Source organism: Stegodyphus dumicola, chromosome 7 (genome assembly GCF_044657685.1).
Source record: "Stegodyphus dumicola isolate Sdum_Otavi_A_Nest chromosome 7, ASM4465768v1".
NCBI classification, from domain to species: Eukaryota; Metazoa; Arthropoda; class Arachnida; order Araneae; family Eresidae; genus Stegodyphus; species Stegodyphus dumicola.
This window is the reverse complement of record NC_140774.1, coordinates 53,505,740-53,518,696: the sequence shown is the minus strand read 5'-3', so window position 1 is coordinate 53,518,696 and position 12,957 is coordinate 53,505,740. Positions and strand designations below refer to the sequence as shown.

General features: G+C 29.9%; 1 protein-coding gene across 1 annotated transcript in view; it reads right to left on the bottom strand.

Annotated features, from left to right (window-relative positions):
- eIF3j (eukaryotic translation initiation factor 3 subunit j) overlaps positions 1–12,957 on the bottom strand; it is a 49,991-nt gene that overhangs the window by 5,267 nt on the left and 31,767 nt on the right. Inside the window, exons 6-8 of the mRNA XM_035365451.2 lie at positions 11,983–12,083; positions 10,771–10,828; positions 3,348–3,421 (exon numbers count right to left, since the gene is read on the bottom strand). Coding sequence (XP_035221342.1) covers positions 3,348–3,421; positions 10,771–10,828; positions 11,983–12,083 — 233 coding nt within the window. The remainder of the gene's footprint in view (positions 1–3,347; positions 3,422–10,770; positions 10,829–11,982; positions 12,084–12,957) is intronic.

Here is a 12,957-nt window from a genome sequence, read left to right as displayed (position 1 = left end):
AGACTGCATATTATTGCCACATTTTAGGGAAAAACAAGGTACTGTAAAGGAATTCTCTTGCCAAAGAGAAGAGTTTAGATTTGCAAAGGATTTGATGATCTTTAACAGGGTTCGTAGCGATCCTTATAAGTGCTTATAAGTCCTTATATTTGAAAATAAAATATAAAGGTCCTTATAGGTGCTTACTTTTTCTTTAAAGCCCTTATTTTTTTGTTTTTAGGGCTTATTTTTTGCTTTTAGTGCTTTTTTTTTTTTTTTTATTGAACGCGCTATTTTTCCTCGTACTACCAAAGCCGAAACGAAATAAACAACATTTCTTCCTAATATGGAATGTCAGATAGTGAATCATACTCCCGGAAATAGCTTTTTCCCCTTTCTCTGCATTAACATAACCTTTGGTGTGCACGAAGAGTACAGACAGGTGCCCGTCGTTCTATTGGTCGAAAAATTGCAAAAGCAGTAGAAAATTCCGGTACATTCAGCATTCTTTTCCTCCCACCCAAATACTACACTCGTTTGAATTTTTATCAAGATCTTTATAATTTGCATTCTCTTTCTGCTTGGTCAGTTCATATTCGTGTTTATTATGATCGTTATGCTTATATTATGAGCATATGTATGAATGTTTATAATAACATAGTTGCAGTAACTGCTGAAGTATAATAAACTTCCAAAAATGGTTGTGTTTTAACACAGATTAGCTTTCTAAGGAATAATATTCGGAATGGCTTAAATAAAGGGAAAGTAATCGAATAGTCAAAATAATTTCATTTTTTTGGCCAATGCATTATACAGTACGAAGATTGGGAGGTTCTCCCCTTTCTCCGGAAAATCTCGAATATTGAAACCATTGCAGTTCACTGCAAAACAAGCAACGGACTTTTTTTTTATGTCGCTTTCCAATCTGGATTGAATAGGATTAAAAGTTCTGCAGTCTACCAACCCAAGCGAAGAATGATTCTATTCCGGAAATTTAACGCCGTCTATTGAAAATTAGAATTAAAAACACCCCAGTTATTTAGTTCTTTATTCTCCCAATACCTGCAGCTGTTGATTCCTATTGCGTAATATCACGAAGGGAAGAATTACGGCGCACGTATTGCACAATAACGTTTGCAATATTTTGCAGAGATAATTAATTTTGATATTCTGTCCGAGATTTGTTTATGAACACTTAAAAGAGTTTTACTGTGCTTGCTAAGCAGAATATTTTTCAGTTCCATTGGTTTATTTTTATATGATGCACATATCGAAATGTCAAAAGCATTTATTTAGCGGAAAAATCTAAAGAGCGGCTACAGTCAACCCCTTCCCTCCGCTTCACTTTTTCAAGTTACGCTCGACTGTCCAAATATTCGCCAATTTCCAAGTATGCGGGTTAGTCAAGCTTTTACTGTGTAAGGATAATTGCATAAAGCAAATTTCTGTCTTCTGATTTCAGAAATGTTCCTCTTTTTTACTTAAATTACTTTGCTTGCAATATCTGTTAAGGGAAAACTGATATACAATGAAAATTTTTTAATTATTTAAATATCAATATGAGTGGAAAAATAAATTGTATTTATTATTAGGTTCCAAGCGAATACAATAAATATGCCTTATTATTATTTATTTTCTCCATTTTGAACTGAAATTTCATCATTTAATCTTGTAATATAGTTTAGTTCTGCATAGTTTTTTTTTCTCTCATTATGAATTAGTTCTGTAAATTGAACTGTTATTTAAAATTTTTAAAAAAGTAATTATTTTCCATGGTTGAGGTAATGCTTATTCTCTTAATAAATACTGCATTTCTCATATTTTAAATTACAAGTCTAATTTTTAAAGTTATGCAGTTGTGTTTAATGTAATTAGACAGGTGCTTATTTTTTTTTTCTTAAAATGTACTTGAAAAGTGCTTCTAGGTGCTTATTTTTTTCACTAAAATGTGGCTATGAACCCTGTTTAAAAATGGCAATAGAACAATATTGGGATTTTTAACAACATTTTTGTTTTATTCTGAGTTGGATGTGCTGCATTAACTATGACGCTGATTATTATTGGCTAAGAGGGTTTTCAGAATCGGAAAAATACGTTAAAAGGACACATATGTATGCACGTTATGTCCTTTTAATGTATTTTTCCGATTTATGCTATATATGTGTGTGTGTGTAATATATATGTAGAACAAAGTCAGAAATTCAAAGGTCCAACATCAGAATAATCCAAGAGGTACCACCAGTCAAAATAATAAAAAAAACTTACACAAATTCTTGAAAATGGAGAATATAATAACAAATGAGGCAGGTGGAATAGGAAACTTATATAAATAGGAATTATACTTAATCACTATATCATGTATGTCACTTTTAAACACATGCTAACTACAGAGTCGCCTTGCAACCAATAACAATGCACTGATTGATGTTGCACTGATGTCGGCTTGGATCACACTTTCTGCCCTTGAGTATTTGTGGGAAGTGCTGCCCTAAATATTTTGCCTCTGTGTATCCTAAATTCTGGTGTGCAACACATCCCTAAATTCTATTGCCCAGTGCTTCTCCTAAATGCTAAAAATTCTGAATTTCCTCTGTCTACTATCATGCATGTCACTTTTAAACACATGCTAACTACAGAGTCACCTTGCAACCAATAATAATGCACTGATTGATGTTGTACTGATGTCAGCTTGGATCACACTTTCTGTCTTGTATGCTGAGTATTTGTGGGAAAGGGGCACATTGCTGCTCTAAATATTTTGCCTCTGTGTGTCCTAAATTCTGGTGTGCAGCACCTCCCTAAATTCTATTGCCCAGTGCCTCTCCTAAATGCTAAATATTCTGCCATCTCTAACTTTTGCTGCTTGGTCCTCCTCAAAATTCTGAAATTTTTGCCATTTAAATTTTCTTGATAAAGCACTCTTTTAAATATTACTGAACTACTCCTTTTATGAAAGTCCAGAATTACCTGCAGATTGAAAATTATCTATAATGATTTGATGCTTGTTTCTGATAGAATACATAAAAATTCAGACACCGCTTCAGAATATTAATATATACAGGCGGAAATAATAATTCTAACTGTCTATACAAAAAAATTCTGTACTTTAAAGATCTATTATTTTTAACAGAAAATCTAGTATGAGATGTAATAACTGATGTGAACAGCATTTATTCACAAAAATGCATATGATTCCAAAATTTTTGATAATGCTAACAAAATTTGATTGCTTTTAAAATGTTAAGTATAATTTGAGTGTTTAAATTCATGATTTATGCATACTAAATTATGACTACTATTTTTTAAATGTTCAAATGCTGCTTCATATTTCATTATACAAAAAACAGAAATAGATAATGATTACTGACCTTTTGAACTTTTATTTTCTCATGAGCTAAGGCATTTAAAGAACTTGTTATCTTTTTAATATCATCTGGATTAACTGAAAAAAAATGGCATGAATTATTATATCCAAGATATTTTTTCATTTAAAAATACTTCTAAAAATTCTTTCATATTCCTGAAGGGTTCAATAATGTATATACATGTACAATGTGCAAAAAAAAAGGAGGGGACAGTTCTATATCTCCCATTCTACTTGGCTGATTGAAAAAATTCAAATTGCGTTTTTCATGTTTCAAGTGCAACTTAGGATATATATTAGATTTATATATAGCACTATTCCAACATAGGTATTTTGACACAAAATCGGACTTTTCCTGAAAAAGCATACCGATTTTTTTTCCATATATCGATTCTACGACTCAAATTATGCCAGACTACCAAGTTTTGTAAAAATCATACAAGTAGTTTTTAAAAAATTAGCTCTCAAAAATTTAGCTCCTCAATGTTAATTGAATTTGGCATATATTTTTTAATATCTCTTTTTTTATTAATTTCTTTTTGTTTTTTCCTTTATATTAGGATAAATCAGGATAATTTCCTGATTATTTGAATATTCAGGAATTTATCCAGTGATGTATATGTCACCTAAAGCCGTTTTCACTCTTGATGAAACCAGTCTTTCCTTTCATCTCATGCCTTTAAGATGCTTAGCCTCTAAGTACTGATAAAGGCTCTGACCAAATACTGATGAAATGGATTGAATTGGATTATTAAGTTACGTCAAAGCAGGGCTATCTGCATAAATTGAGGAATGCCTTCATGAAGAAATAAACCACAAAAATGCCCACGCAGCCAGCCCGTTCGTCGGGATTCAAACCCCGGAGCGAACTACCAGTGTTCAGCAACTTAACCACTCAGGCGTTTGTGGGCCTTTATGAAATGGGAGGCGATAAAACTTTATTTAAAATGAATGTCAGAAATACCAAGATGTTTCGAAAAGTTGGATACTTGCAGAATGCCTGAAGAAAAAGAGCAAGCCATTAAGAAGAAAAAAATAAACTTTTCCATAAAATTTAGTATCTCTTTTAATTTAAAACTTTTTAATCTTAAGATATTTGATTCTTGCGATTTCAAAAATAAAATATTTATTTAAAATATGAATAACATGTAGAATGATAAAATTGTGTAAAGCAATGAGCACAATGGTAAAGTTATATAATATATTTCTCCCTTCGTAGTGTAGTGGTCAGCACACTCAGTGCGTATTTGAGAAGTCCACGGTTTGATTCCTGGCGAAAGCGTTGCTAATTTTTCAGCTCCTCTGCTTCCAAAAAATACTTAATGTCTCTACAGCTATTTAAAGCAATATGTGCAAGTCATCCTAAGTTAAAATGTCGGTTATACATCTTTCTCATTTATATATCTTTTCTTAACGGAATGTTGAAAGGCGTGTTAACTGTGCTTTACTGCATTTTCTCTTTTAATATATTCAGTTTTCAAATGCATCATAGTCTGGGACACAAAGTTTCTTCAGTAAGAAATGCAATTCAAAGAAATAAAATCAAATCCTGGAAAATTAATTTTAATAAATGTATTTAAAATGCTCAAATCGAATGAATAAATAGAAAATTTTAAAACAATATCTGAAGAGACAATGCAACACAAACAATTGAAATAAAAGTCTAAAAATTTAAAAATTGCCTAAAATATTAACTATGACAAAATATTCACAAAATACATACAAAGAAAGCTATTTGAAAAAAATAAACGATGCACCTTTTATTTAAACTATGCAGTTCGAATGGGTAAATAGAAATTTTTAAAACAGTTATTCGAAAGAAATCGTGCAACTTAAACAATTAAGTGAAATTCGAAAAAGAAAAATTACTTAAAATAATAACAATTATAATTAAAAATATAAAGAATATTATTTGAAAAAAGGAACGATTGTAACTTTTTTCCCGCTCATGGGAAAGGAAAATAGGTTGCCATATATTATGAAGTTCGCCAAATGAACTATTCTTAGCACAACTGGAAAAAAAGCGCCAACATAAATTTGTAAATTTCGCACCAAATTTTACAAAATTTCATATTTAGGCATAATTGAGTCGTAGAATCAAAATACGGGGGAAACAATTGGTGTTATTTCAGAAAAAGTCTGATTTTTGTCACAATAACTATGTTAGAATAGAGCTGTATATAAATCTAATATTTATCCGAAGTCACACTTTCGAGACATGAAGAATGCAGTTTGAATTTTGTCAATCGGCCCAGTAGAACGGAAGATATAGAACTGTCCCCCCTTTTTTTTTGCGAGCAGTGAATATAAAACTTCCATAAAAGAACTCTTGTTACTGAAGTATAAATTTATAAGGCTGATGAGAAACTATATTCTACATAATGTGATTATCACAGAAGGCTGAGAAATTAAAGAATGTAATCATTATCATATATTTGATTTTTATATACGTAACCAAGAAATATTAATCATAAATTACATATGCACAAAATCTTTTACTGTAAGTCTGTTAATAACCATCAACAGTAATTCAATCTAAGCAAACTTTAACCAGATTTACGGCAGAAAAATCTTAGTGTTCAATTACTTACAGAATAAATTTATCTATATATCAAATACAAAGGAAAACTCAAGAACTAACTACCATAATGACACATGTTTACCACTTCACATGCAGTGATCATCAGATCCTTTGACAAATAACAACCAAATCTTGGCAAAATGCTTTCTTCGACTATTCTTTTAAGCATATAAAAAAAGGGTTGGATGGACTATCATAGTTCATGATAAGTCCATAGTCCTTCTGTCTTATCTAGTATCATTCATACTCCTTCTGTCTATAATACAGATAGTAAATACTATAGTCCTTTCGTCATATCTATTTTAAATTGATATGTGCTGATCTAACCAAGTTCTCTGACTGAAATAATAATGAAACAAAGGAATATTAACTGTTCAAGAAAGACAAAAACCGTTATACTTAAAAATTCATGAATTTGCACGTTTTTAATAGCGGAGTAACAATATGCACATAGAAAGTTATGAATTCAGAGATGTCTTCTGACAACAGAATATTTTTAAAAATGTCACTTGAAAGCTATTTTATGAAAGTGTAACTTGGATTTTTTGTTTGCAGAAAATATAATCATGCATTTGGCAAATGTAGTGTTGCATGAATTCAGGTAGCTGACTGGTAGACAGTTGATGAGACAAATGGAGTAACTGTCAGAAAACAGAGGTTCTCAATTAAGGAAAAATGCAGTCAGCTTTTTATTTAAATGTTAAGTATTTTAATAATTGAATACACAAAAAATTTTCTATACTTTTTGTAGTCTATAAAACATGTTAAAAATAATCTAAATAAGCAATATATGTATTTCTTGAGCTCTGGAAATGAGCCAGGTTAGATGAACTTCCAGCAATGCTGAAAGGGATGCTTAGACAAAACAGGTCCAGATCCAGTGTCAGAGAGAGAATGCTGTCTCATATAAATAAGCACAATATGTTCCAAGATGACATTTATTATGTAAAGCATGGGACGTTTCCCATAGGTTATTACGGATAAAATTTTAATCTCTCTTAAAACCCCAATTTAAAAGTGCAAAACATCACAAAAATTTTCAAAGAATATTAACCTTTTGAGGATGGGATGGCCATTATAGTGGCCATAGAGTCCTCTGTTTGAAATGACGGGGTTGTCCACTTTAGTGGCCTTGTCTTTCCCTCCAATTTTCCAGGCTGAAAGAGTGGGGTGAAATGTCAAATTTGACGTCCCTGGGGTTTCAACCACTTATCTCTTTCAAAGCTCTTTGTGTTAAGAATCCGGTTTTTCCAAATTATTCCCTTTTAGTTCTTGTAGCTACATAGCTACAGAATTCGCGATAACTGCGTTTGTAAATTCTAAACAGAGACTTGCGTTGCTTTAGAATATTGCATATTTTCATAAGTTTTTTTTAGGAATTATTTTGACATTTTTCTAGCAATATGCCAAAAAGGAAAAGAGCTTTGACTGAAGAAGAAATACGAAAGCTTCTTCAAGAGCCTGATCATTAAATATATACACATACATATATATGTATGTTTATACACATATGCATAAATATACACGCAAACACATGTACATATGTGTGCCTGTGTGTGTACATGTACGTGTCTATATATACGTTATTCCCATTTAAAGGTATGCATGCTTTCCACTTTATGTGCATATCTGCACTTATACCATATTATATCAGTGCAGACATACATACTGCATGGATATGTAGGTACACATTTCCATAAACAAATATAAATTCCCTCGTACTTGAATACATGTACAAGCACTTTTTCTTACATTCTTATCAATTCATTCTTAACAGTTCTGTCTTTATTTCCATATATATCTGCTTATGCCGAAGTGACCTTCACATACGGAAATTTACTGTCATGATACTATTATTCAGACAAATCACAAGAACATAAATATAAATTTTGTGTCAAAGAAACAATAGTAGTTTTGCAATTTCAGTCTGAAACCTGGAAATCATAAATACGCTAAAACTAGTCAATCAGTTTAAAATGTCATCTTTAGCCATTAGATTCCAGATGTACTGATGTATTGTTATTTTAAAAGGTACCTCCATATCAGTGTCTTGATTTGACGGTCGGTCAAATAATTTTGAAGTAAGATGTTCAGAATGGTAAGAGTAGCATCTGTGAAATCTCACTGTCCGTTGAGCTCTGAGAATACAAACAGGATGTAAAAGCTCTCAATAAATGTACAAATCATTGTTCACATGTTTCCCATCTGAATTTTTGAACCTTGATCTTTTAAGAGATTGAATGCCTTTGTCATTCATTTCAATAAAAAACGAGAAAAACAGTTAATTCAACTGTGTCAGTGTAGATTTCGCATGACCTGATAATGAAGATGTTTTGAGTAACTGCAAGTAAAGATACTCGCTAATATATCATAGAATATAAATTTCACCATATAAATATGCTGCCATGTTTGATGTCAAAGCTGCTACAAAGACAGTCTGGAGTTGAAACGAACTGGTTTAAAGAATAGAGGAAATAGAAAAATTCACATGGGACGACAATTTCAAACAGGAGAGAATTTTGCTGACCAGCACCTGAAATTATCTGGAAATTTCTCTTAATGTGCTAAATTATGTAGCATAATATAGAATAACATAATACAGTACTGAAGATAACTAATTATCATGTAACTTTTGTCCCACAGTTTTTGGAGACACTATGCATAACAATTTTCCCTTCAATTTGAAAAACTCTTTGCAGTAAGAAATTACCTAAATTTTGATACCCCAGTGAACATGTTCTCTTAGTAAGGCTGGGAATTTAGTTTTAGCCAAATGGAATTTACATTTTGAATTATGGGTTTACATACTAAATAATTTGACATTTTTAATGACTTAAAATTCATTCTATTATTAACACTTAAAATATATCACTTACTGATTTTCAATAAACAGTATAAAACGGTACATAATTAAGTAATCTTTTTTTTTTTCAAATTTTTAAAACTAAAATATTCTAAAAAGCGTTTGTTTTATTATGCATTAATTTTGGAAAAGAACTGAATTTTAATTAGTAGCACTTATGTAGTTGGACATTGCAGTACTAACAGTCTACAACAAAATGAAATTATTTTAAATCTATGACAAAATGAAATTATTTACCAGTTATACTCTAATTTGCTGAGTTTCCTCCTTAAATAGTGTGTTATCAAACAGATTTTGAACAATTATATAAAATTAAAAACTTCATTATGCCTATAGAGCATAATTTTAACAGTTCCACTGAACTTTAATTTTTAATCATTTCTATAGCTTTAAGCGTTTATTTTTTAATTATTCCCTGTATGGAAGAAATTTCAAAGATCTAGCTATGTTTGATAATATATACCAAAACAAATTTAAAATTATAAGGACATTTAACAGTAAAAAAAGAAAAAGAAAAAGACTGAGATGAAGACTGGTTAAATTTTAAATTGTCCACGGAAATAATCAAATAGTTGAAATATTTTTTTGACATAACATTAATATAAAGATACGATAGAAATAATTATTGTAAGCACTTAGTAAAGACACATAGTTTTGCAGTGGAATTTAGAATTCAAACCAAAATTTTATAAAAGCGAAAGTAACGTCCTATAATGTAAAGAATGGCATTTTCTTCAACGGAAGTTTACACATTTCCAAGTACTCTCAATCCGGAACAACTGTAATATGAAATTTTCCCTCAGTGGTGAAAAGTACCTTGAAGTCTGGTCACGAATCCCTACACTTCTTTTCCTTTTGCGACATAGATGTACCCCTTTGAGAATCCGTTAAATTACACACAATAATCTTTGTTGCAAACAGGAGGTGATTTCTTAAAGGGGGGAAAGCATTCGGTTCAAGATTCCCCGTCCCTTCAAGGCTTTTACTGCTACCAAAGCCCCAGCCTCTAAAGGTTAAACACTAAATTTTGGAAACACTAGTAATAAATTAATTTACAGATCATATAAAATATTCATATGTACAAGTCTAATATAATTTTTTCATTTCGATTAGTATCATCTCCTTAGGCTTCTATTTGAGATGGAAGACAGCTATCTGACCTCACACATATGCTTGAAGTCGGGCTTTAAGTTTATGGCACTAAGCAGTATATGGCATTGATATTCAATAGATCTATGGTCCTTGACGATTTCATTAAGCATGGGCACTCTTGTGTTTTTCTCATCATTATCCAAAGAAACTTCCCTCTAGGCTTCCTCATGTTCCTTTTCAGTAAATGATGGTAGTTCTTCAGTAGTAATGTAACATTAAGAAATATGTTTACTAATTTGCACCTCTGTTTGATATCTGTTTACGCACAAATGCATCTTTTGTAATTAGCTACTACTAAAGTAAAATATATTCAGCTCCACATTGAACATGTTGATATGCATGACAATATACATGTTTATACTACAACATGATCCACTTTCTTACGCAAGACATTTTTGCTCTTGCATTACGTGAGGTACTTTTGATTGCATACAAAGAAATGATTATAGGTACCATTCCAAGCATTAATGGCAAAAATACAGTATTCTAAATTAAAGTTATATTTGGTCTAAATATAAGCGGATAATAATTCCCTCCGGCACAACTTCGATTTTTACAAAGGTTATACTTAATATATATTTTGAATGTTCATATACTAAGTAACAAGCAAAATATAGAAATAATTCATAATTATGCATTTTATAATTTTTTAAACTGTGCTCTTGCTTACATATATCAATGTGGAATTTCTAATACTACCTCTTGCAACTGAATTCAAAATATTGCTGAATTACATAACTGCAATTTTATTACAAAACTACATCAAATGGACTTGTAAATTTATGAATGTATAACCCATTTTCAAATTTCAAATAATTCCTCAATGCTTACCATTTAAACATAAGTCTCGACATAGATCTTCCAAGAAAGATATAAAATGAGGCGAGTCCTAGAAAGAAAAAATACAAAAAAATATTTTATATATACTGGAGTAAACAGAAGCCAACACAACTTTAATGATAGTGTTATTTTTAAAAAATTTCAAAACAAAATTATGAACTCAATCCTTTGCATGAATTTATTTGCAATTTCTTAATTAGATATAATAAAAAATCAATAGCAATTTTATTTTTAGCGAAAGGGGAAGGAATTTATTATCTCATAAACAACTAAAAAATTTCAGAACAAAACAGAAAGCATACCATTACTATAATGAATTTTCCAACAAAATATTAAATTCTAAGAGAGTGTATATTATTCGTTTTTAGAAGAAAATCTCAAAAACTGCTTTAACACTACATGGATAATGGTTAAAATCTACACTAAACATCTATAGCTTTCCCATTATGAATTTTTGTTAACATTCTTTTACTATAAATGGCATTCCAATGCATTTATTAAGTATTTAGAATGTGTGCAATAATAAAGAACTTTTTTACAGTTACTATACATATTATGTTTACAAACTAATCTTCATATCACTCTATTGTTTTTATTTAATAATGTTTTTTAATCATTTGTTTAAATCAAAAGCATTAATTGTTAAAAATTCATTGTTTTTTTAATGTTTTTAATATAAACATTTACTATAAATCATCATTTTATTTTAATTGTTTTTATTATTTTTTTTTTATTTATCACTGTATTGTTTAAAAATATATCTTCTGATTACCTTTTTGCTGAATAATTAATTTTCTATTAACTCTTTCATTGGCAGTTCATTCCTTACTTCTGCCCACCTCTCCTTTTTTTTTGCGTGTGTGTTGTATTTTAATGTTCAATTTTATTTAGTACATATTTAATTAAATCTGATTTTTTTACTTATATTTTTTTCAGTACTTTAGGGAAAAAGTGCTTTTTATTAACTATATATATATATATATATATATATATAACTCAATGGGCTATGAATTTGACGGGACATATATATATATATAGACTACTGGTAGTGAAAAGTTTAAAATTCTGTGCTTATAGTACTTAATTCTCAATTAACACTAAAAGTGACAAATTCTAGTTAAAATCATGCATAACTAATACTTATACTGACATATGGTCAGTTTGTTACATATTATAGGACTATACAAAAGCTTATCAACTCACTTCATTTTGATGAATTTTTTCTACAAGAAGTTTACGGAAATTGTCAAAATCTTCTTTAGAAGATGGCCTCTTATCTATATCTTCAACAGTATCTGTAACACCTGTATTAGCCAAAAAAAAAAAAAAAAAAAAAAATCTTTTAATAAAGGAGTTTATTAAGTTTGGGAAACAAAAATAATTTTGCATTAAATAATGAATTTGGTATCTAAGCAGCTTTAATTTTCTCCCCATCATAGTAACCATCAATGATCACACAGCATTAGCAATTACCTACAAATAAGAAAATATTTTTATTTATAAATTGGAAAATTTATGTTATAACTTTTACTTTTATTTAGTTTTCAGTTAACCTTTCTTTAGACATGATTAACTATAAAGTGTTGAGCCTATCATTCTTCAACACTCAAAGCAATAATAAAATTTGTTTAACCCTCTCACTGCTCAATTTGTGGACCGAAATCGCTTCCAAAAAAAAAAATTTTCCCCCTCCATATTTTAAATCTATATATATTGGAGAATTGAAAAATGCACTTTTTCTTTCTTGAAAATATTTTTTATACAGATTTTTATCATGAGAAACTAAATTGCCAGAAAAACCAATTTCAGATGTTATCATAATTTTTTTTTTAATAAATTTCAGTCGAATTACAGTTAATTTCTATTTATTGCATAATACAAAAAAGTAAAATGTATAAAATTTAAGAAAATATAAAGCTCTGAGGGAAAAATACCTTAGAAATGCAGTTTAGCAGTGATAGAGTTCAAAACAGGGTTCAAGGCAAAATCCAACTTCACAATCTTTGCACCAGATTCACTAAATCTAATTAATAATTCAATAATTTAATTAAATAATCAAGATAATTGCTGAACGTTTTCTAGCAGCCATTTCTGTAAGAAAAAAGTGGCAAAAAGTGAAGTTTGAGCGCTATTACCACGCGCCTTCTTGTGCTGCAATTTAGTGGACAACTAACGACA